General features: G+C 34.0%; 2 protein-coding genes across 6 annotated transcripts in view; one reads left to right on the top strand and one right to left on the bottom strand.

Moving 5' to 3' along the window:
* Positions 1-9,626, top strand: part of LOC111043446 — a 77,815-nt gene extending 68,189 nt beyond the window's left edge. For all 4 annotated transcript variants that reach the window (XM_039440573.1, XM_039440564.1, XM_022328402.2 and 1 more), the window contains one exon: positions 6,608-9,626. In XM_039440573.1, coding sequence (XP_039296507.1) covers positions 6,639-7,649 — 1,011 coding nt within the window. In that variant the 5' untranslated portion in view covers positions 6,608-6,638 and the 3' untranslated portion in view covers positions 7,650-9,626. The remainder of the gene's footprint in view (positions 1-6,607) is intronic.
* Positions 9,627-19,745: 10,119 nt separating this feature from the next.
* LOC111043437 (facilitated trehalose transporter Tret1) overlaps positions 19,746-26,983 on the bottom strand; it is a 44,224-nt gene continuing 36,986 nt past the window's right edge. For both annotated transcript variants that reach the window (XM_022328390.2, XM_022328389.2), the window contains exons 5-8: positions 25,334-25,609; positions 24,059-24,367; positions 22,794-22,905; positions 19,746-21,269 (exon numbers count right to left, since the gene is read on the bottom strand). In XM_022328390.2, the coding sequence (XP_022184082.1) occupies positions 20,959-21,269; positions 22,794-22,905; positions 24,059-24,367; positions 25,334-25,609 (1,008 nt within the window). In that variant the 3' untranslated portion in view covers positions 19,746-20,958. The remainder of the gene's footprint in view (positions 21,270-22,793; positions 22,906-24,058; positions 24,368-25,333; positions 25,610-26,983) is intronic.

The raw sequence follows: 26,983 nt of genomic DNA on the forward strand, positions 1-26,983 counted from the left end.
GGACCAGCTTGTCGAATATCTTCCGATCTACAAGGAAGAGAAAGGATTTATCGCGTAATCAACCTTCATAAGAAAAAGGCTGAAATTAATTTAATAATAAGAGCAATGCACTCGTTTCATGATATTTGTCAGTTACTTAATACTAGACTACTTTCGTGTCATTTCCTTCCTAGGGTCTTTCATAATCAGCCTGATTTCCGACAAACTATTCTTGGGTGCATCGCTCTTTCACTTCTATGAATAATTTTTCCAAATGGATGATTCTCACTTTCTTTCTCAGTGATAAAAAGAATAATCACATTGCGTAACGCTCTAGTCTCCTATCCTAAAACTAAAACCGCTCATAAATGAAAGGTGCCAAGTATTATCCAATGATGAGGAGCAGATTGTTAGTTTTAATTGCCGTACTTGGACTGTTGATACAAAAGAGCCTTAGATGATTCAATTATATTGTACTGCGGTATCTCATGCATTAAATCATGCTAACATCGGAATTTCTTAATATTCTTGTTGAGTACTAGTGAACTGACTGAACTATTGTCATTCAACTTATCCTAATATAATATATAATAATATTCATCCTTTCTCATGTTTGAACTGTATGAATTCCATGTATTTTATATACCCTTGAATAGAAGGAGCTGCAAAGGAGCTGCAAGGGAAGGAGCTGCAGTTGATGTCTTTGCAGTTGTCGATGCAGTTGTTGGGAAATAAGAATATGATAATTTTATAAAACTTCTAGATAGAGTGATTTTGATATACTGTCCTGGTTCTAGTTTATGATAAATTATATTATAACTGTCAATTCATCATCATCATCATCTCATCTCTTACCTACTGATAAATTTCACTTTATTCTACATACGCTACCACTTAACAGAGGATTTCATCGACTGAATCTAGTTATCAGCATTATCCTGATCAACTCGTGAATCAAATCCGTAGCAAGCAGAGCACTACAAGAGCTTACCAGCAATCTCAATAGACGGGGAGATTAAGACCTCGTCCTTGCATGAGCTTACTGGAAGATTTAACAGAAGCGAGTCAGCTGTAGCCATTAAATCCGGAAATCCCTGTGAAAGGGAGCTAGATAGGGGTTTACTGTTGAGGAATAACCGCCCACAGCAAAGGCCTGTGTTGAAAAAGGGATTTACATTGGTTCAACACTTATGCTGTAATAATAGTGCACTAACCACGTTTTCATTGCTGTCTAATGAACAGAGCTAGTAAACGCTGCTGACGTTCAAGGATATATACAGTATAGCTATTCCATAATATAGTATTCTTGGCTGGCGTTGTGGTCCCGATCCAACCGTGCGAGTTCTGTTATTACAATATCTGAATCCACTCAACAGTAAACTTCACTCATGCTTCTTCTATCAGAAATTTATGATACTGTAATAATTTTATAGTAGAATATGATCAAGAATGAAACATAATGAGGAAAAAGCTGAGGTTTATCACAAAAATTTGTTACAATATTCTGTAAAAGAGATCACTATTATTGTTAATCCAAAACTTTAATCCCTTAAACATAGGGAGCTTTTCAAAATCCATGCAATATCTAATCTTCAAACCATTTTCCACAATATATTCAATAATAATTTCATAACCTCAAAATTTATTAACGTTTAGCAAATAAATGTCAATTCATGTAGCGATGTTGAAAGTTAATATTTGTATAACTCAGTTCGCAAACTTTGAATCAAACTCTAGTTCTAGCACAGCTCCATCATTGATTTTTTTCCAATGCTTGTTTGGATTTATACGTTGGTCATGTTGAACCTGCAATATTAATTGGAGAGGAACATTACTGCGAAAATGAATTGGAACTTATTCCAATAAAGCTCAATACACTATAGACGTGGGTATTCCTATTCATGACTCTGTAACAAATGAGTTTGCTCGTATTTTATTTAGTCTAAATCCACTTTTCAACTCAAACAACAATTTCACAATTCTCAAAACTCGTTAGCATAGTTACATTTCACATGTGAGAGTCATTTCCATCAGTTATTCTGCGTCAGTTTTATTATAAAAGGAATAGAAAATGTGTTTGCAGTTTTTGTGTATCGATTGACCAGAAAAGAGCTTCATTGAAGCATTGCACTCGTCATGTACCAAGAGTTTGTGAAAGTAGAAATAGATTACACCTGCCTGGCAGTCTGTTTCCTGGCTTTTACCATTTAGAGTGAGCAACGATCTCTGTGACAACCGTTCGGGTAATCTATGACCCTCGCTCAGCCCTCAACTCTGCATACTCCCAACCGACTGAAATTTGGCTAATGAGTACAATTTCATGCACAAATGGATACTCTTTAATTTCATTTTATCCCAATTCAGTCAATTTTCCAATGCTATGATAGGAAAATACCGTTACGATATCAAACCTGTAATATCTGCCAATACTAAAATTTATAATACCTAAGCAAGAGAGGAATCATAGTTGTTGACCACGAGATCATACTTTTCATGAAAGTTATCCCAGAGAAATGACAACAGTCATTCTATGGAGCAGATGGTGATGGTGATTTGATAGAACAAACCTCCTCACAAGAAAAATAGAACTACCTTTTCAATAAAGATTATGATTTTATAATTGAGATTTGTTTCGATAGGAGTCTACTTGATGTCAATATTGACGATTATAAATCATGATGATGTATTCAATTCATAATATTGTAAGGATTTAATCTCCTCACAAAGTTGATTATTCAATTCACTCTATCAAAAATTAAATGTGGAAAAGCGAGATAAAAAATGTTAGTATAGCAAGGTAGCCGCAAGGCACAGACGAAATTCATGATACTGTAATAATTTTATAGCTTCCACATTGTTCAATGGATATTGAAGTTCTAATTCATCTTTTCATCGCAGAAATGAATTTCTGGAACAGAAATACTATTCGTACCATACTTTGTTCAGCTGTGATGAGGATACTAGTCAATTACTTTCAGTGGCATCCACAAAAAGAAAGCAGTTTTTTCCATTCCGCAGAAGCATGATCAAATATGACTGCTGAAAATGATTTCAATCAATCAATCATTTTATTCAATTCGAAGAAATATACACAAAAAAATCAAAATACAGATTTGAAGAGCTTCAAATGAAATATAATCATGAAATGTATAATAATGATAGCAGCCCTAGTTACCATTCACGTAGTGGAATTAAGTATTAGTCCGGGCGCAAATGTCATGAATAAGGCACTCCATGGTCATTTTTGGGTAACAGCCGTGAACAATGTCTCAATTTATTATAATGTAAAGTTTCAATAATGTAAAGTGGCGTTAGAATAATTGAAATCGACGATATCGGTTTTTGCTAGATACATTATAATTATTATTATCATTTGTTGCTCCATTGTATCAAGATGATTATTCAAAGGTTTCAAAAATGTGGTAAGAAGAACGTTCCAGTCATAAGCGTAATCATTAAGGTGGACGCACACAGATCGTCATCGGACGGACGGCACGCTTCGGACGGATCGGACGGTTAGATTTGATGCATTGTTTTCAATTGGAGTGCGCATACCTATACGATGCGAATGGGTGAGCACACTTCAATTGAAAATAATGCATCAAATATAATCGTCCGATCCGTGCCGACCGTCCGATGACGATCTGTGTTAAAGAATTCATTCAAGAATTCATTTTTCAATTATGTCGAATATTTTCGTTGTTTCCATCATCAATACTCTTATTCGGCTTGTTGTAATGTAACGAAGAGATTGAGACCATTTGCAAGTCTCTATCTTGTGAAAAAAGTAGATTTTATAGTTCTAGCTTGTCACCTCATGCGTATGGAAAAACGCACCAGAAACCGTGCAGGGTTTTCTTTGGAGGGCTCTGGAGAACTCATTTCTTGACTTACAGCGCATGAAGATATAACGTTCCAAAGTTGAAAAAGTGCTCTAAATTTTATAGATCAAAATTTGTTTGTTTCTCTTGCACGATAAAAGTTAAAATGGAATGAAATTTGAAAAAATAGAAAAAAACGTAGCTTTTTGAAGATAAGCTTGAAATTCGAGAAAATGTGATTATTCTATTGCAAACTGTTGGCAACTTCAGATTCTATTGGATTTGATGCATTGTTTTCAATTGGAGTGCGCATACCTATACGATGCGAATAGGTGTGCGCACTTCAATTGAAAATAATGCATCAAATATAATCGTCCGATTCGTCCGATGCGTGCCGACCGTCCGATGACGATCTGTGTGCGCCTACTTTTACTCCACCTTCTACAGAAGTAGAAAAGAAAAACCTATTATATTAAGAAAAAAATTTCTGTATTTTTATATCTGGCTATTTATATTTATTTCAAATTCAAATTTTATTTATTCAAACTCACAATATTCACATTCAGAATCAATAAGAAAAATTTATTTATATCTGGTTATTTATGTTCAACGGATCTCGAAAACGGCTCTAACGATTTCCACGAAATTTGGAACGTAGTAGGTTTATGATATAAAAATTGGATTGCACTAGGTCTCATCCTTGGGAAAACTCGCTGAACGACATTAAAAGGTAAATTCATCCTTGGCTGAAACAGCTATGGATAGAAAAAAATGAGTAAGCGAGTGAGTATGTGAAAAATCAAAATATCGCATCCCGAAATTCATAAGATGACATACAGCTGTGAAATATAAACACGATCATTTTAGAGAATTGTATTCTGTTTATCAATAAATAAAAATCTGGTGTGGCGCACTCACACAACTTTCCTTGCCGTTATGGAAATTAATCACCTGACGCTAGTGTTCACGCGCATCTCAAGTCTACTATTCAAAGATCTAAGCCAGCTGGTGACAGGACAATAACGCTGGAGACACACAAGGTCTGCTATCTCTTCATAGTGAATGATTTAATAGAATCTGAAGTTGCCAACAGTTTGCAATAGAATAATCACATTTTCTCGAATTTCAAGCTTATCTTCAAAAAGCTACGTTTTTTTCTATTTTTTCAAATTTCATTCCATTTTAACTTTTATCGTGCATGAGAAACAAACAAATTTTGATCTATAAAATTTAGAGCACTTTTTCAACTTTGGAACGTTATATCTTCATGCGCTGTAAGTCAAGAAATGAGTTCTCCAGAGCCCTCCAAAGAAAACCCTGCACGGTTTCTGGTGCGTTTTTCCATACGCATGAGGTGACAAGCTAGAACTATAAAATCTACTTTTTTCACAAGATAGAGACTTGCAAATGGTCTCAATCTCTTCGTTACATTACAACAAGCCGAATAAGAGTATTGATGATGGAAACAACGAAAATATTCGACATAATTGAAAAATGAATTCTTTAACACAGATCGTCATCGGACGGTCGGCACGGATCGGACGATTATATTTGATGCATTATTTTCAATTGAAGTGTGCTCACCCATTCGCATCGTATAGGTATGCGCACTCCAATTGAAAACAATGCATCAAATCTAACCGTCCGATCCGTCCGAAGCGTGCCGTCCGTCCGATGACGATCTGTGTGCGTCCACCTTAATGATTACGCTTATGACTGGAACGTTCTTCTTACCACATTTTTGAAACCTTTGAATAATCATCTTGATACAATGGAGCAACAAATGATAATAATAATTATAATGTATCTAGCAAAAACCGATATCGTCGATTTCAATTATTTTAACGCTACTTTACATTATTGAACAACCATGGGAAAGTATAATATTCAAGTACAGAACAGTATCTTGAAAATGTTCCATCTAATCTCGAACGTGTACAAGCTCGCAATAAAGGAAAAACGGATATGATTGATGGGGTCAACCCATATAGTCGTGGCCAACGTTATTACATATATGAGCCCGACGTGCTGTAGTGTTGTTATGGGATCCGAGAAATCCCAGATTGAGCATTACGCGCTGATGAACAAACCAATAGCTTTGAATAGCTCCCTTGGGTAAATGACTAACTGAGATCTCTGATACTTTTTTAATTGACGGTCTGTTACAACAAGGTTAACGACTGATTTTCATTGAATATCATATTTTTATTAATCCTGTCAGAATACTTAGGCCTAAATCTCTCTTGTCTTTTATATTTTCTGACAATTTTTTCAACTTTATTACAAATGATTTTCCCAAATATTTATAATAAACTATCATCGGATTTGTAAAGTTTAATTTTGTCTTATCGAAAGTATTTTTGAATATGGAAATTGGAAAACACCATTTGAGACAATGTTCCTGTACACTGTTCTCAGGAAGAATAATAATTTATTTATTATTGAAAATACCGTATACTCGTATACTCGATCAAAACACTGTTTCTCAGAGCACACGAATCAAAACACTCATTAATCCCTAACTTTTCTCAATAAAAAAATCCAGGATTTTTACCAATTTATCCGTATCTGATGTCGAAATAAATCACAAAAATCAATCACATCATACAACGATGCTTTCCTGTTCAATAAAATTAAATGTATTTCCCGTTCAGAGAAAATTCTAAATTATTTTTTATTTTGAATACTCTGCTGACCAAGCATACTGGTAATGGAAGTTCATCCTAATAAGCAGGCACACTTACTCATTAGTATCCTAATTTAAAATTCCTCTTGAACTAATCAATTTAATGTTTGTTATGTTGAAGGTTTGCATCCATACTGAGGTGCAACTGCATAATGTTCCCCACCAGAAGAACATCGTGGGTTGTTCTTCCATACTGCCTATTCGTTGTGATGGTGCGAATGGAGGTGAGCGCTGAAAGTGGTGACCAGGGCAGAGTGCTGTCGCAAATGATCATGGTCAGCGACGAAAACGATGGTCCACTCATGGAGCAGGCCAAAAAGTATACCGACAGAAACATACCAGTTATCCTCACCAAGTACGGCCCTATTCCTTACAAGCCTTTGCCGATGAGCTCACTAGACCAACCCAAAGATTTGTCGCCAATGAAGAAGCATCCTAGTGGAAAGGGCTACTACAAGTCGACGATCACCCCGGTAGATATCAAGACAGGGGAGCCACTGCAGCCTGGCCGTGAATCTCTCCGTTCCAGGTATGAGCCTGCCAGAAATGAGCATCAGCCCGGAGACAGACTGCAGAGGCTGGAGGATTCTTTTGATTTCAATAGCTTCCCTTCACAACGTATACAGAGAACTGCGGCTATGCAGTTTAATAGTCCTCTGAATCAGAGGAACGATCCGTTTAGGTCAGACAACTTCAATTTCAACTACAACAACCCGTTTCCTGAATCGGATTTCAGCAAGAGCTACTTTAAGAGGGAGAGTGGTTACCGTCCATCGTTCCCGATGGATAGCAGGATCGTGTCGGATGTGAGGTTTGGAGGCAGCGCTGACTTGGGAGCCGAACAGGAGGCGGCGCTGAAGCTGGCCCTGGACCCGCGCACGGTCGAGCAGGCGCGGCTAATGGCCGAGCGCCCGTTCCACGACCAATTCAACAACATGCACCACATGATGAGGCACCGACCTGCATCCTCCATCAGCGAAACGCACCATCATCACGACATGAAAAAAGAGAAACGCCACCACAACAGCGACAGCTATCCCACGTCATCCGAATCGCACAATAGAAACAATAACAACCGATCGCATCCCCCGAGACAGTCTTCGCTGCACAGTGTGGTGCGCGGCAGTTATGGCAAAACAGCCAGCAATATACCGCTTTATTGATAGCAGACGAGCAAAACTTTTATGATGCACTCGTGTGCTCGCAGCTCGCAGCTCGCAGCTCGCAGGTCACTCGCAACGCAACAAACAACCAAAGAAACGTCGCTGCTATATGTATAGTGCCCCCCACCACCCGACAGCTGATGCAATTCAATTTATTCTATCTCTGCTGAGAGTGCAAATCCCTGTTATGTATCGACTTTCAAGGGCGGTGTACGTGAATTAAGTATTCTGTGAGAAAAAGGGATTTTTAAATACAATTTACAATTTAAAATTGACTCTATATACAGAAGCTCTATATAAATAGACGCTATAAACTGTGAAACCTATTTTTTTTCAAATTGAATAAATTTAAATCTCAAATCTTATTCAGTCAGTGGTTCTTAAACTTGTTTGATGACCGTACTCCTTTGTAAAGATATTTCATCTTACATAATAGGTCTATATCCCTTCAAGCATGTATGAGGAGTGATTATTGATGGTATGAGGAGGAGGAGGATGATTTTATTTGTAGGCTATTGAAATAGATTTTCACATGAAAAACTGAATAAGCATCGAAAAAAGTATCCACTTTCTAGCACAGCTCACCACAATTTGGTGAAGCTCTTATTACAAATGAATGTGCATATTATGTTTCTTGTGAATTATTAGATTAATAATGTTTCTCGTAAAATTGGACTGAGTAATCAATTAGTATCCAGCCTACAAAAAATGCATCTCACATAATTTAGTTCATAATGTGCAATCAATTTTGACCTTGGCACCCCTGAGGTTCAATATTGGGAAAATTCTAAGCTACGAACTATAGCTACTATAATGAGCTATTGAATTATCATAATACTATAATGTTGAATACTAAATTTGTCCGGTATCGATTATCTTTTTTTAATTTTCCATTATGCAAGCAATTGCCATTTCGAGTAAAATAAATACCTCAGATACATTATCTCAAGACGATTCATAATATTATATGTGTATATATTTTAAACATATTGAAAATATTTTCCTTATATATAATACCGTACCGGTAGGTAGGCCTAAGTCAATTTTTGCGTGTTCTATATTTCAGCTATTATTTTCGAAGTAACCAGTCAAACTCTAAGTAAGAGCATAAATATCGAAACTAGCAGTTATTATTATTTAAACTCAATTTCTAAACATTTTATAATAATTGAAAGAGAATGTAATTTCAATACTCACATACAAGTAGTGTTATCCTCTCTTTATTGTATAGTAGCCTACACATGCGAATTTACATAACAATAGGCTAATTCCTTGTTTTTATAATAATTTAGGAATCCATTTATCAGTGATATCCATAATAGTTTCCATTTATAGTTTCCATTTTATAGTTATCCATTTATAGTTCACATTTTTCATCATGATTCATTTCATGAGAAGTTCTTCATTCTTCATGGTATTTTCATTCAACTTCTGAGTAGTTCTCTACTTTATTCTATAAGAGAGTGAATATGGATATCCAATAAACTGAAGATGTAGGCCTAATTCTTATTATAGGCTATGAATATGTATTTTCAAATTTTTCAATTGCTCAGTGACAGCAATTTTGAATTTTCAATAGTCTTGAATTTATGAATTGGGAGAGCTACCTTGAAGGCCTGGGTCGAGAGAGAGGAAGTTCCATGAGGGAAATGAGAAGAATGACTGAGGACCGGGAGGCGCGGAAGAGATGGGCCAAGGCTCGGACCCCTACGCTGTAATGACAGAAGGGGAAAAGAAAAAGAAGAAGAGACTTGAATACTAAGGAGCTGGAACCAAAGATCTAGTATAAAATAGAACTCATTATAGACGTGCAATATAATTAAATGTTTTATATTTAATAATAATCAAGCTTTAGAAACTACACAGTATAAAATTTTCATCGTTAGAAGTTTGTCGTTTTCTTTCAATTATGATGTAATGATGTAAACTCACTCCTATGAAATCATGATGTAAATAAATAAATTCTTCTTTTGTTGATATTATTGTCGATTCAATTTTTTTCAATTCCATGCATGGGTCATTAATCATTATACATAATTATAATTAAGTGAGTAATTCTTGATAATATTTCCAACTTCAAAAACTGTGATATTTGCAATTGATTAATTTCCATTTATCAATCGGCATGAATGAAACGGCATGTATCCAACTAGAAATAAATAAAGATTGGTTCCAACTAAAATTTGTAAGATGTAACCTAAACAACCGATACAGTATACGATGAACGTTGAACTTACTGTTGAAGGAAGTGATGAGCGGTCACTATGTGCGGTGAGCGAAGTTCAACTTGTGAATAATTGAAACTTTATGATCCAGACCGGTGACAAGGGCGGAAATGAATGTGTGTAGTATAGAGTGCAACTGAAACCACACAGCTCCATTCACACTCGCCACAATCCACTCTATTCACTCCATTATATCATTCGATTAAGGGTCACAGTCTGAATTAAAGCAAATTTCAGCTTATTCGTCCTATTCTTCAATCAAAGGCTCATTCATCTTCCCTTATGCTTATATATATTAATTTATTCGTGTATTTATTAAAACATTCCTGAGTATATACATACAGGAAAGACCCCTAGAATTTCTCCCTGATTGAACAATTACAAACAGTTTACAAAATAACAATAATTTACGAAAGAATACAGATAAGAGAGAAAGGCTATGGAGTAATTAATATTAAAACTAAAACCTGTCTTATTTAAACAAAACGAAATTCAAACTGAATTCATTAATTCATTATTGGCTCTACGATAGAAACTACCTGGATATGGAGTGATAAATATAATTAATGATAATAATATATAATGGATCTATATAAGACAAAGGACCATCCCTAGAAGGTTGACGGATGAAGGAGCATTCTTGAATTGAATGCGAGAGATATGGAAAAGGTCAAGGTGCGTACAGTACTGATTATACAGGTTCATTCATAATGTTATTTAATGGTAAACTAGTAGTTCTGTAACAGTAGACCTCACGCAGTATTCTCTTCCACAAGTACCTGATTGAAACTATAGATCTTATAAGCAACTAGCCGTCAGGCTCGCTTCGCTCGCCTGCATTTTTCATTTGGGCATTTTTATCATATGTTAGGACAATCCAGTCGGGGGTCCAGACTAAACGGATATGGCGAGCGAAGCGAGCCTGACTGCTAGTAATATAATATTCTCAGGATTGAAGTAGCAGTGCCCAATCAATTTTTCCGCGATAAATGCATTTAAATCTTCAACTTGGTGCCAACCTAACAAAGTCAACTCACTCCTATGAAATCATGATGTAAATAAATAAATTCTTCTTTTGTTGATATTATTGTCGATTCAATTTTTTTCAATTCCATGCATGGGTCATTAATCATTATACATAATTATAATTAAGTGAGTAATTCTTGATAATATTTCCAACTTCAAAAACTGTGATATTTGCAATTGATTAATTTCCATTTATCAATCGGCATGAATGAAACGGCATGTATCCAACTAGAAATAAATAAAGATTGGTTCCAACTAAAATTTGTAAGATGTAACCTAAACAACCGATACAATATACGATGAACGTTGAACTTACTGTTGAAGGAAGTGATGAGCGGTCACTATGTGCGGTGAGCGAAGTTCAACTTGTGAATAATTGAAACTTTATGATCCAGACCGGTGACAAGGGCGGAAATGAATGTGTGTAGTATAGAGTGCAACTGAAACCACACAGCTCCATTCACACTCGCCACAATCCACTCCATTATATCATTCGATTAAGGGTCACAGTCTGAATTAAAGCAAATTTCAGCTTATTCGTCCTATTCTTCAATCAAAGGCTCATTCATCTTCCCTTATGCTTATATATATTAATTTATTCGTGTATTTATTAAAACATTCCTGAGTATATACATACAGGAAAGACCCCTAGAATTTCTCCCTGATTGAACAATTACAAACAGTTTACAAAATAACAATAATTTACGAAAGAATACAGATAAGAGAGAAAGGCTATGGAGTAATTAATATTAAAACTAAAACCTGTCTTATTTAAACAAAACGAAATTCAAACTGAATTCATTAATTCATTATTGGCTCTACGATAGAAACTACCTGGATATGGAGTGATAAATATAATTAATGATAATAATATATAATGGATCTATATAAGACAAAGGACCATCCCTAGAAGGTTGACGGATGAAGGAGCATTCTTGAATTGAATGCGAGAGATATGGAAAAGGTCAAGGTGCGTACAGTACTGATTATACAGGTTCATTCATAATGTTATTTAATGGTAAACTAGTAGTTCTGTAACAGTAGACCTCACGCAGTATTCTCTTCCACAAGTACCTGATTGAAACTATAGATCTTATAAGCAACTAGCCGTCAGGCTCGCTTCGCTCGCCATATCCGTCTAGCCAGGGGGCGGAAGAATGATATCAGCAGGCTCGCTTCGCTCGCCTGCATTTTTCATTTGGGCATTTTTATCATATGTTAGGACAATCCAGTCGGGGGTCCAGACTAAACGGATATGGCGAGCGAAGCGAGCCTGACTGCTAGTAATATAATATTCTCAGGATTGAAGTAGCAGTGCCCAATCAATTTTTCCGCGATAAATGCATTTAAATCTTCAACTTGGTGCCAACCTAACAAAGTCAACTCAACTTAATGCCAACCTGACAAAATATTAATTTAGTTGCCAGTTAACAACTGTTTCGAAGAGGTACTCTATCTAGATTATAGTTCTATAGTAACATATGATATGGAAATTTCAATTATAATTAAGAGATTGGGAGAAGAAGAATATACATGCTAAAAGACGAACTTTAAACCCTTAAAAACAACCCTTAGAGTTAAAATATTGCCAAAAGATTTCTTAGTGCGCCTCTAAAGGGCCAACCGAACATACCTACCAAATTTGAACGTTTTTGGTCCGGTAGATTTTTAGTTATGCGAGTGAGTGAGTGAGTGAGTGAGTGAGTGAGTGAGTGAGTGAGTGAGTGAGTGAGTCAGTCAGTCAGTCAGTCAGTGAGTGAGTGCCATTTCGCTTTTATATATATATAGATAGACTGGCTTCTCCACACATCTGTGTAAATCACTTGTCAGCTGATTTATTATGAATAATTTCTATAGTCTGATTTTTACTCTAATATTGGCGTATGAAGGAGGCTCCTTTTTCCTTTTATATTATCCTTGGAATGCAAAATTTCCAAAAACCTTGTATATACGTCGACGCGCAATTAAAAAAGGAACATTCCTGTCAAATTTTATAGAAACCTATTACCGCGTTTCGCCGTAAATGCGCAACATATAAACATATAAACATTCAAACATTCAAACATTCAAACATTCAAACATTCAAACATTCAAACATTCAAACATTCAAACATTCAAACATTCAAACATTCAAACATTCAAACATTCAAACATTCAAACATTCAAACATTCAAACATTCAAACATTCAAACATTTAAACATTAAGAGAAATGCCAAATCGTCGACTTGAATCTTAGACCTCACTTCGTTTGGTCAATTAAAATGATTATTGGAGTTGCACTGAGGAAGCTGAAATTTGAAAATGGAGCACCGCGAGAGGCGTGACTGAAGAAACTTATATGTTAAGCAATGAGATCAGGTATGAAGATGAAATCCGACCATTCGAAATATTATAGAGAAATGAAAGCAGTTTGTGGTTGCGAGAAGCCTCTAGTGGCTGCATCTCAAAACAACTCGCAGAGGGAAAATGGAATGAGCAAAACCTATTGAAACGTTTGAAGTAAACAAATCTCAAAAATTCATTCTGAATTCTTTCCATCTCAAGCTTATGCAGTGCAAGATATGAATGTCATACCTCTGAGCAGTAGTTCAATAAACTTTACAAAAGAGTGTCGCTAAGAATACCGGTATTGAATAAGCATCAAAGTGACAGAAGGTTCTTCGAATGAAGCCAATCTGCTGACAAGTCCTAGTAGGATACATTCATTTTTCACATGAAAATCAAAATTATATACCATGATGGTAAGCATCTATATATATATATATAATATTAGAGATATATATAGATAATGTTTTACTCGCTTCGCTCGCCTGCATTTTTCATTTGAGCATGTTTCATCCGATCAGAAAGTCAAAGTACTGAGAAAACGCAGAAAACCTGAGAAAAACGCTGATTTTGGGCGTATCTTTGGCGTTATTTCAAATTCCTTCCAATAACACAACATTATAACACCCTAGTTGAGCTTCTGTACTAAAATTTAATATTTTCTGTCCATTTGTTCTCGATAAAGCTGAGATAACGCAGATTTTGGGCGTATCTTTGGAAATTTTTGCAAATCCGTTCTTAGTGCGCCTCTAAAGGGCCAACTGAACATACCTACCAAATTTGAACGTTTTTGTTCGGTAGAGTTTTAGTTCTGCGAGTGAGTGAGTGAGTGAGTCAGTCAGTCAGTCAGTGAGTATATATAAGCAAAATGGCACTAAAATGAGCAAGATTTGGAAAAATTTTTAAAGATACGCCAAAAATCTGCATTTTTCCAGCGCTTTTTTGTGTTTTCTCAGCTTTATCGAGAACAAATGAACAGAAAATGTTCAAATTTACTACAGAAGCTCAGCTGGGGTGTAATAATGTTGTGTTTTTGGAATTTGAAATAACGCCAAAGATACGCCCAAAATTAGCGGTTTCTTGCGTTTTCTCAGTTCTTTCATAAAGTAATGAACAGAAAATGTTCAAATTTGGTACAAAGGTTTAGCTAGAGTTTAAAAATTTTGTGATGAGGTGACTTTAATATTTCATCAAAAATACGCCCAAAATCAGCGTTTTTCTCAGGTTTTCTGCGTTTTCTCAGTACTTTGACTTTCTGATCGGATGAAGCATGCTCAAATGAAAAATGCAAGCGAGCGAAGCGAGCCCGCTGATCTCATTTTTGAACGATCCAGTCGGGGGTCCTGGGGGCGGAGCCATCCCCGGCTAGACGGATATGGCGAGCGAAGCGAGCCTGACGGCTAGTACTGTATAAACTTATATACCATCAACTGATGTGCTTGTTTTCCTTCTCTGATATAACTTTTACTATACAAATAGAATGCAAAATCTTGAATTGATCATTAATTTATTAAACAGGAGTGTGAGTATATATTCAAGTGTGAGTATATATTCAGGAGTGTGTGTATATATTCAAGATCCTCAGTGAATGAGATGAGTACACAACAAAGCCTATCACAAATACAAGGCAATAATCAATCTTCTCAATACTGAATGTTACCTTTTCAAGTGAGATTGTTTGCAGCAGCGAGGAGAGACAACATTGATAAACGGTAATAACAATAATATTCTCAATTAAGAACAAAAACGTTTTCCTAGATAATTATTGTCTACAAAATGGTGCTTCTGAGTTCAACAGTTTAACAATGTGATGAAAATTGAAAGAAACTTATGTATTATTAAATACATATTCTAGTGGATACTGTGAAGTCAAAAGAACACATTATGATAATCTAACTAACCGCACCTACTATTTTTTCAGAATCAACAGAAGTTGATGTACTGTATGATAGGCCTAGTTATGTTGCATTGATTCCAACTTGAACATCTAAATTGGGTATCTTAAAGTTGTATCTGGTATTTCTTTGAAAACAACTATTTCGAATTGAATTCCAATTTAAATAATTATTTTTACCAATGCAGTCCCAGTATAACAACGTTTCCAAGCCACCTTGATGAATATAGAGAAGAATGACTCTCATTTTGTACGGAAAATAATATATATAAATATCAAAATTGAATATTATTGTATACTATATAAAATAAAAGTGGTTGCCCACTTTTGAATTGATCAATCAGCAATAATGAAGGGTTAAAAACAATCAGGTTATCATATAGGGTATTATAAACCAGAATATATTGCCTTCCTTTTCCTTGTTGAGTATCCTAATTAAAAAACTAATCAATATTATCAGATAAAGTATACAAATAAGCAGACAGCACATAAAATATTAGCATTAATTTTTTTTCAGATTTTACCCCTTTTAGTTCTTATAAAATGAAAAATTCGCTCTTTGCAAGAAAAAAATATGATGGGCTTGAAAAAAGTGAAAGGACAGTCAGTGAACAATGTTGAGTTTGCAGCTGATGGATGAAGTCGAGCCCAAGTAATGATGGTAATATCGCGCTGTTCTGGTTTCTTACACAGAAGCTGCGAAAAAAGGTACAGAATACACGCGAGAAATAATGTAAGATTATGGAACACTGTGAAGAAGGTGGTGCTGGTGCTTGTGAAGCCAACATGAAGCAGGGGAAGATAAAAATAATAAACAGCGAACCGGGTACGGGGAAAAGTTGAAGAAGCTCACGTCTCGTCAGATAAGTAAGAAGACGTGAATCGACTTTTCATCGTCCTTATCAAAGTTTCTGCTGAATTTCTGCAAGCAAAGAACTACAGTATACAGGCCTGAATACAGAGATATTTACAGTGTGAGCTTAAGCTGAATTGTCGTGTTGAGGAGAACTTCGAGTTCAACTTCTACAAATAGTTTTTGTTGTAAAGGTCAATAACTTTAAACTGTACAAACTGTACTCCTTTCTGATATTACTTAATATGAAGCTTCAACATCCCTTCGTGAAGTTATGATGCTGGTTGACGGTTAACGGTTTGTCACATTATAGGTGAAGCTTATTCATCTTCGCTTCTTTTCAGAGGAGCAGAGACCTGCACAATGTGCAGCATTTAATTCTTAAATACAACTAGACTACTAGACTATAGGTAGTTATTTCAGAATAGTTTTGTGACTTTCGTTGAATTGAGACTTTAGTCGCAAATAGATAGATCATGGATATGTAAAGAATATCATATAATATTTTTTCATGTATAATATATTTCAAAAAACTTTTTCTAAATGTTTGAAGACTTTTGATAAATTTATTGGCCAGCAATGATATTGGTCAAAATTTATCTAGAAATACGGTAGACCCGAATGCAATATCATATTTCTGTAACCAAGTAATTATTGTAATGCTTCATTACTTTTTTCTGTTTCGTATAGTCCAGTCAAATTCGTATAGTCCGGTCGTTTTTCAGGAAACAGGCCGAAAGAATTTTTCGCGACGGTTCTATATGTATTTTGGGGCGCTGAATGCTAATCTGAAATTTGCTGACACGCCAGAGGGCGGCTTCAACCCCAAAACTCCCAAAAAAACCCAAAATTTCGGACTTTTTTCAAGTTTTCCATTTAATCTTGAGAACCTTTAACTTTTCGAGAAAAGGCATTCATAAAAAGCATGTTTTTCATAGATAAATAAATGAATAAAATATTAAAGATAATAGAATTTCCAATAAATTGAGTGGTCGTGCAGGACTCTACGATTTTTGATTCTGGAGCTAAGAGTTTTCAAAAAAGGGTTTTTTTAAGGGGTTTTCAAAATTATGCAAACCTACCACTTCTACCCTATACAACTAGGATCTTTTTCTAGTAATGATAGAAAGCCACACATCAAGTGAATTAACAATATTAATTCTGAACAGAATTCCTTAGGTACCTATTTTTGAATTTAGTAGTGGTGGGAGGGGGAATACACCCAAAAATAGAAAATCTTGTCCTACAGCCAAAATTCAAATTTTCATTATAATACCTTTTCATGGCCTTCCTAACAAAAAAGAAACATATTTCGGTTGAAATCACCTTACGAGGGTTATGTTCTATGAGAATCACTAGTTAGATTTCAGTATTTCCTAGTGGGGGGCACACATAAGGATACGTCCAGGATCGAAACTTCAAACACTTATAACTTTTGACTGAATGATCACATCTCCTCGTACTACAGCTCGTTCATATCAGCTCGTCAAGGCGGTTGAAAATCATGTATCATCTCACTAAAATTTGTTTAAAAAATAGGAAATTCCTCCTTTAGTGTATTTTAGCCCATATTTCAATGCATAGAAAAATGACCGATTTCTATATTCAAAACTGTGTGTCTCGGTAACTCAGAATGATACTTGGTCTTGATTTAAAGAAAATTATCTCCTCTTTTATGTGAGGTGAATGATTTTTGTAAAAATATAATCGTGAAGTAAGATACGTTTGATTCAAAAAACTAAGAAATTTGCGATATTTTTTCCATTTTCACAGTCTCGACAGTTTTTCGATATAAACAGTGATGCAAGATCAATTAAGTCAACTCAGCTTATAGAGCATGAAATTTTCTCTCATTTAAGACCAATCGCAGGTTTCTATCATGTATTGTACTCATTCTAGAGACTCTTTAATAACAGTAAAATTGCAAGAAGAGTGAGAAAATAGAAAGCATCATTCAATTGGCTGTAACTTTTCAACGGTATTGAAAACAGAAGTATAATTCATGGGAGTGAAAAGAGGAGAAAATTCATCACAAACTCGACTACTTTTTGGATTTTTTATCTGAAGTGTTCCACAAGATACGCAACGTTGCACATGCGGAACTGTGAAAATGGGGGAAATATCACAAATTTCTCGCACATTCAAAGTTGTGTATCTTGTGGAACACTTCAGATAAAAAATCCAAAAAGTAGTCCTGCGCGACCAGTCAAATCATTGGAAATTTTATTATCTTTGATATTATATAGAGAATGCTTTTTTCGATAAATTCAAGGTTCTCGAGATTAAATGGTAAACTTAAAAAAAGTCAAAAATGTTGGGGGTGAAGTCGCCCTCTGGCGTGTCAGCAAATTTCAGATTAGAATTTAGCGCCCCAAAATACAGATAGAACCATCGAAAAAAATTCTTTCGGGGCTGTTTCCTGAAAAACGACCATTTGACTGGACTATTGGACTACTACTGGACAAGTTGTTATCCTATTATATTAAGCGAGCAATTTCTGTTTATATTTTTCTATTTTTATATCTGGCTATCTGGTTATATGGTTATTTATGATCAACGGATCTCGGAAACGGCTCTAACGATTTTCACGAAATTTGGAATATAGTAGGTTTATGATATCAAACTTCGATTGCACTAGGTCTCATCCCTGAGAAAACTCCCTGAAGGACATGAAAAGGATAATTCATCCTTGGAAAAACAGATGATGATTCCGTCGTCTGTCGATAACAGAAGATGCGTGTGCCATTGTGGGAGATCAGCTGTGTAATCAATTAGCTTATCGTATCTCGCGAGAAATCTAGAAATATTTTAATTGAATCGATCAAAATACAGTAATCTGATTTGTTGACATGAGATGGTATATATCATAATATTCAAAGTTAATTATTATTTTACAGTTTTAAGTGATTAGTGAGTGTTATTTTGTTATTCAATTTGGTATGTAAACAATCTAAATTAGAACTTTTATGTTTTCAAATATTTGGACTGAAAATTTCACTTGAATTCAAGTGTATGAAACATAACCTACTTTTTGGAATATTAAATATTCCAACTATAAATTTTATAGTGTATGAATCAAAATTCGGGGAAGAAAAAGTTTTGAGCTGTGCCTGTTAGTCCTTCCCCAATCATTTCAAAGAATTGAGTTCTGTTTATCAATGAATAAATAACGAGCAAAGCTTGGTGCCCCGATATTTGGTATTAATAGATAGAATTTACAAAATGTACTTGTTCAGATGATATCTTTATTCCAAAAACCGAACCATTTAAAGATACATTTTGTTCGACTTGTGCTATTTACTCCTGTAATGTTAAAAAGTAAATACTACCAACAACACAACATCAGTGACAACCTGTTCCAATTTATGATTAATATCGGGGCACCGAGCTCCGCTCTGGAGTACCTACAAAAGCATATAAAAATTATTACGAAAGAAGAAATTATAATGAATATTCATAGTTCATACAGAAAGGTTCTATCTAATCACAGTGGATTGAGATTAATTCTCGATTAACATGTATACATGCAGAATATTATTATAGGTTATTGTCTCACATGATTCTAGAAATATTTATATTGAAGACAATAATATGCATTATATAGAATTAACGGTTCCAATTCTAATTTATAGAACATGGGTGAGAGAATTGAATTTCTTCTGCAATAACCTGTGAATATTTTTCATATGGATTTCTAGTATTGTGTGGATATTATAAGGTTATGATAGGATGATATGGATATGGGTTTTTATTGTAAATAATTTCCATGAAATAAAATTTTCAACTTTTATATTATTATAAAGTCTCTATAAAATAAATGACAAATACTGTAGGCCCACTCAACTAACTAGAATGATTGATTGGAATAACTCAAGTAAATAACGATTTTCTGATATAGGATACATATATAATTCCATGAAATCTTATTATAAGAACTAGGGAGAATTGTAGAATGTCCTTAATTACAAAGATCCAAGTTCATTACAACACATTTTTGTATAACAAATTTATATTGTGATGAAAGACAATGACAAGGCGAATTATGACTGACTAACAAATAATATGGCAAATAATAGATCACAATAATCCAGTGACGAGGATTTTTGATACCGTAGAAAGTTATGTGTATCGAAATAAGTTCATTCATTTATCAAATTACATTCTCTTGAATTGGAAAGTATTAATAAATTAAAAACGTCAACAAGCTAGATTCTATTTGTGGAAGTATGTTCCAGTATCTCCAGTTTTATGAATTTCACAAAATTTGGGAAATAGGGTAGGCCTATATGAGCTGGACTGAATTTTCACATTATCTTGTGAATGATAAATGATATATATCCTACAATTTTTTAATATTATATATATTTATATCCTATATTTGTAGTTTTTAATAAAAATCTAAAGTATACTTCCACTAAAAATATAATATAACGCTTGAGCACTTATTATTGATTCAATTTTTTGTCAACTTTAGTCATCTCTACTCAGGACATACACACTAAAACATCAATTATCTGGCAACATGCACTCACTCATCAAAATGCAAAATGTATGATTGTAAAATATAGGTCACAAATAAAACACTCAAACTATAACAACATAGTTCTGTTACAAATTAAAATATAGCACAAATACCAAGAGTTCCACGAGATGTCACATTATAACATGTAAAAAATCACAGTCCATTTTGGAAGCAATGATGATTTGTATCTTTTGAAGAATAAAGCAATACTTTTTTGATCACTAAAATACAATTTTAAGGGATTATATTATTACATTTTTTGAAAGTTATGCGAATTAGGGAAGTTGTCACTCTCATTTCAAACACATACCACATTTGATGATTGTTCAGTTCCAATGAAAAGTCGAGAACATATTTTCCTAGCTTGCTATCAGATGTATGGAGTTGAATTTTGTAATCTTCTATTGAGGAAAATACATGGATGTAAAAGTTTTTTTCAATGTTTTTGTTGCACACATCTGCACTACAGCTTTGTCACATACTTTGTGGGCTCAGGTGGAGTTTTGACTTTGTTGAGTTTGTCCTGGATGTCCTGCAGTGACATGCCTTTGGTGTTGGGCACGCAGTAGTAGACGAATACGAAGGCGACACCACAAGAGGCGCCGAATATGCCGAATGCAAAATGGGTGCCGAGGCGGATGCAAATGTTGGCGAAGAATTTGGTGACGAAGAAGGAAAGAAGGAAGGTGAACGAAGTGATCACAGCTGAAGCTAATGCTTTCATGTTGGGTGCAAACATCTCTCCCATCACAGCCCAAGGCAACGGACCCAATCCTGAAAACATGTATTTAAAATTATAGCAACTCAATTCGAAAGCCACCACTGAATGAAAACTCGAATATCTACAATGAGTAGAATATCTAACTATGTTTCAAATGATAATATTCACTTGTGATATTTTATAGCTACCTCTATATGTTCACCAAATATGGCTCTTTAACATATATACTCTAAATTTTCTTAAATATATTTTTTGAATAATATCACCAGCTATTCCTCATAATATGAGTAAAGTATTGGAAATATAGAAATTGAGAATAGCAGAGCCCAAAAAACATCTTGTGGTTGTAAGAATGCATAAAATATATATTTAAAAAAAGTTAGAGTATATGTCAGACAGCCATATTTTGTGAACATAGCTATAAAATATCACATGTTAAATTTTTTGTTGGATTTTATAGAGTTAATAATGAATTATTTGAATAATTCACCTATTCATGAGATGGATGAGTTGGACTATAAGATAAAATAATAAACTGAATTGTAAGATAAGGTATTGAAAAGTGTTATACAGCTCTTCTATTTTGAATACTACCTATCTACTGCTTTAATAAATATATATTCCATTCCAATTTTTTTTTCATTTGTATTAGAGAGGTACTGATATAAACATGATTTCCATGGATTAAATAGTACCAGGCTTAATTTTTAGGATTCAATTTATTTCATAAGCATGGTATCGCACGCAATTTTCTTGATATCAGAAGAATATATTGTAATCTCAATTGATGTGTCATCAAATATCTCGAAGATCTCTGCAACCGCAAATATTGATAACAGAAAAACTCATTATATTATGTGCATAACGTATCTGAAAATGAGATTCACACAATCCAATTTATTAATCATTATTTATAATAATAAATTCAGAAAGAAATACCCAGTTTCTAGGACACTTATTGGATATTAAATGTTATGGCCAATTATGACTTTGATGAATCTCTTTAGATATTCAATCTCATTAGATTTAATCAGTGTCCTAGAAGCCAGGCCTAGAATTAGCAAGTCTCCAATTAAAAATACAAATTTACTTCCCGATAAAAAAAACCTGACTTTATTGAAGAATTTCACTGCATGCATGATCAAATAATATTCAATTCTATCATTTTCGTTTCAACTTATATAATTATTATGTGTTCAAGAGGATGGATTCAAATACTTGTAAATATAGAATTAAACTTCCGTTCCATAACTAGTTTTAAAGCATGGATTTTAAAGTATCCTATATGAGAGTTGACATTGTAAAATGACAATCGTACACATTTTCTATCTATGACTTCATCAGAGTATAATATTCAGTTCGAGTCAGATAAGTAGAGAATATTTCATTATAATATATTATTCTAAAAATTATTCTGAAATTTATATTCTCCATAAATTTTAGGGAAAAGGAAAGAGAATCAATCTATCATTATCAAAGATTTGAATTCCATCAAATTCCCTCATATTCCAAATATATTGAAAAGTAATATCATGTTATAGTGAGATTTTTAAAAGTTGTACTTTGTTTCAACATACCTGAGCAGAATACGAAAATGTAGAGTACTAAGCTGAAAATAGGTACCCATCCAAAATAAACAACTGCATCCATTTTCTCTTCTTCCATGTAGAAGTAGATTCCAAGAAGCACCTGAAATAATATGAATGAGAATAAATCAATCATTTTTAAATTACCTGATATAACAGGATCTTCTCACTGTGAAAAAATTCAAAAACAGTATAGTCATAATCAATTAGAGAATTATTGCAAAAAGTTAATCCAATACATAAAGTTCTAATGGCAATAATAATTATTGTTCAAGCACTATTTTTAGGCAGCTATAAAAGTATCTAGGATGACTGAGGATGAGGGTGCTACATTCATGTATTAAAATATTATTGATGATAATCATAATATTAATTATTGGTCACTTATACGAGGGTCTGAAGTTCTCAACCCAGCATACAATAATATTGATGATGATGCTATGAAATTTGAATTTTTAATCAATAAAACTAAAACGATTTGCTTAGAAAAGAACAACGAATATTGTGTTCTCATTATTTAAAATGTATTTATAAAATGGAAAAAAATATTTTGAATTGTTGATAATCAAAATATTATTCCAAACATATGAGGAAAATTCCATCAGGCCTGATCCACCTATTAAGATAAGGAGTGGCCGTAGTCGAGTGGATCAGATGCTGGCTTTATAATTCAGAGGCCCGGGTTCAAATCCTAGCCCGGGCAAGATATTTATCTCGGGCCACTCCCGTGTTTCGGATGGACACGTTAAGTCGTCGGTGCTGGCTGCCTAAAAAGCAGTCGTTAGGTCATGTCAGAGGCCCTGAAATTGATCAGCTGCGACCTGAAAACTCTGACACCAGACCTGAGCCAGCCAGGTCACTCGATATTATTATTATACCTATTAAGCTAGATCTATATAGGCTACTTTTAATTAAAAAACCTAAAATAATTCCAGAAACGATTTTTGCAAATGTGTCTGAATACATTGTTGTTTCTTAATTCACAGGTCATTCATATACATTATGTTTAGGCAAATATTAACGAAATACATCAATACCCACCTCAATTGGTACCTGATTCACATGCAAAATAACCATACTTTTCTTATTCTGCTCACCCAAAAATACCAGTGACTGATTAACTCCTGTAGGAAATGAAGAATAAGATCATTTTCCAGAGAAATTTCACAAGGAATGGAATAATGGGCTGAATAAGAGGCAGCACTTATATAGAAATAAATTTACTCTGCACCTTCTAATCATTGTGAATGTTTTACCTGAGCTACACAAGTTCCAGCGGCGGATATGAGCAGTGGTATCTTGAAGCCAAGCTTCCTGGTCAATGGAGCAGTGAAGCAGGCAGAGATGAGCTGCACTCCACCGACAATCATGGCTGAGTATTTCGGCTCCAGAGATGAGCCGGTCTTCACGAAAATCGGCTGCACATAGAATTGAATGACGTTGATTCCACTCAGTTGTTGTAAGGATAGAAGTCCGACACTCACGTAGAGTGCTTTCAAGTTGCCTCGGTTTGTTATCAAGTCACGCAGTGATACTTTCTTTTCACTTGATTCTTCCAGAAATGCCTGGAAAAGAAAAAAAATAATCATTAGCATTGCATGAAAAGTGTCATGGAAATATCAGATGTGTGAATTTTTCAATTATTTGTTGAAAAATGTATTAGTTTTACGGCTACGGTGACTTCTTGTGCCTACGGCGACTTCTTTGTATGAAAATTGATAAAGGCTTTTCACATAGGCTCTATTTGAATTTTACCATGAATGTCTCAATCTTGATTTGAACTTTCAAATCAAGCTATATAACTATCTTCATTTGAACTCTATAAATTCCACATTCCTCATTAAATTCTATTAATTAAGGATTATTTTCGAAATCCCAAATGCTCATCATTATTTTGAATTTGGCTTTGTCTCCTATTTAATTTTGCTAACATTTTTCCATATTTGAAATATTATGTGATATTGTGATGCAATGTCTTGCACTTGGTAGTGATATAATTATGCAATGAGATGCATGCAAAAACATTCTACAATTTAATACTGTATTCTGTACGGTACCTTCATAGATCTACTTGGCCTCAATTAAAGAAATATATACGGGTCGGTAAACTTTTAGAAATTAGGTACTGTATTTAGAAAATGTATCCCCTGCACTAACGATCATTGTTGTATTTTTAGCATACGGTACATGTTTATTGTGAATTTTTACATAAATATGGAAATTGTCATGTGAAGTTCATAAAAAATATAGAAATAGTCTCTTTTGTTGAGTATTTGTGATATATTGTATTAGCAATAATTCATTTCACAAGTATCATCACCGATAGTGACATTCTTGGTGTATTTGGAACAAATATCCTGTTCAAGTGTATTTTGGACAAGTATTATAGTATCAGCATGCATCCCTGTTCTCAAATATCCTTCCAAGTGAGATTCAATTCAATAGCAATATTATCATTGTAGTGTAAGGTATACGCTGGAAAATGGTAGATTCAACTAGAGCTTTTTTATTGTTATTGAAAGATTGTTTACCTCAATTTGAGTGATTTCCTTCTCAACAGCATCATGTGAAATGTTTCCTCTCAGCCACCTCAGAGATTTGGCTGCATCAGTTCGCCTGCCCGATGCCAGCAAATAGTGAGGTGACTCTGGCATCCAAATGAAAGTGATGATGAACAGAATCGGCAAGATCACTGACACAAGAATCAGGTTGTTGTAGGAGAGGAATGGACCAGCACAATACTCAATCATGAATCCAGCTGACAGGAAAAGTTCGATGACAGAGCCCAGAGCTCCTCTCAATTTATCCTGAAATAAGAAAGAAGAAAAGTAGCATTAGTGGTGACTAGTTGCAAATTTGGATGAATTGGATAATTGTGGTTCAATTAGATTTATCGGAGCCTCACAGTAATTTTCAAATACTTTATACGATAGTAGGCTACTAGCTATGATATTTCGCTATTCTAGTCTCTTGGGTCATGAATTTGATGGTATAGCCTTGTGCATTCAACATAAATTCAATTCTTCAAAGTGATATCACTTTTTTGTGACAAACACAAATATTTGAACTATATAAAATTTAAGAACTATTCTAGAAAATGAACTTCACTACTGTTAACCGATTCTTTGAATTAATATGAGTTACTGCAAGTATTTTCATCAATCACCATTCATTAGCCTCTCAATTTATTTTCTCTAGTACGGTATCGATTTTTTTTATTTATTCCATCCATTGCCATAGGTTTCACAACCACCTTCAATGTTGTCATGTGGTATTTTAGCACCACAAAATATTTTTGAAATGAACTACTGAACTTTAATAGAATTATAAAATGGAAAAGAAAGATAACCTAGTCAAAGAACCACTCAAGTAAAATCGAGTGTTGTTAGTGATAAAAGAGTAATCGTATTATCTAAAATGATAAGAAAAAACATGCATAATTGTGATTCAACAACTATCAGGATCCATTGGCAGAATTAAAGATTATAAAGCAGCTTATTTATTATTGGCAGGTCATAAAAAATAAAAGTTTGCATGTACATTTGAGGTTAGAATTATTTGTTTACACTTTTAAATGAATCGATCTAGAATAAATTGATAGTTATTTGAATCAATACCTAACAAATCAGCTGATTGTTCGATCAACCAGTACAAGTTGAATTATAAAGTTGTACTCACAAAAGGTGTATAATATATACTGAGGAAGATTTATGTAAATAAATAGGGACAACTATTATTGCATAAATATTTATTACAATCTAAAAAAGTACAAAAAATCAAGGGTATACAAAACTCGTATAAAAAACTAAATATATGTTACATGTTAGCATCGTATATCGCGATTTATTTATCAGAATAGTTTAAGACAATCACTCCATATATTTGTATAAATACTTTTATTTATTTTTTCTATTATAAAGTTGAAGAAACCCTGAATCTGAAGCAACCAATTGTATTGAGTTTGTTAAATTAAAAGCCAATCATAAAGAAGCTTACAAATCGTACAAGGAAGAGATAATTTTTTTCTGAAAACCACCTTCTTCTGGCTTGTGATCTCGTTCTGAAAGGATACACATGGAAATTAGGGTTCTTTCTTCCTTTTAAATTGTAAAAATTATCAAGCCAATCCCTCTTTTAAATGTGAACTATTTGTAATTAATGTTTATTTATCTGTGAACTCG

Source organism: Nilaparvata lugens, chromosome 1 (assembly GCF_014356525.2).
Source record: "Nilaparvata lugens isolate BPH chromosome 1, ASM1435652v1, whole genome shotgun sequence".
NCBI lineage: Eukaryota > Metazoa > Arthropoda > Insecta > Hemiptera > Delphacidae > Nilaparvata > Nilaparvata lugens.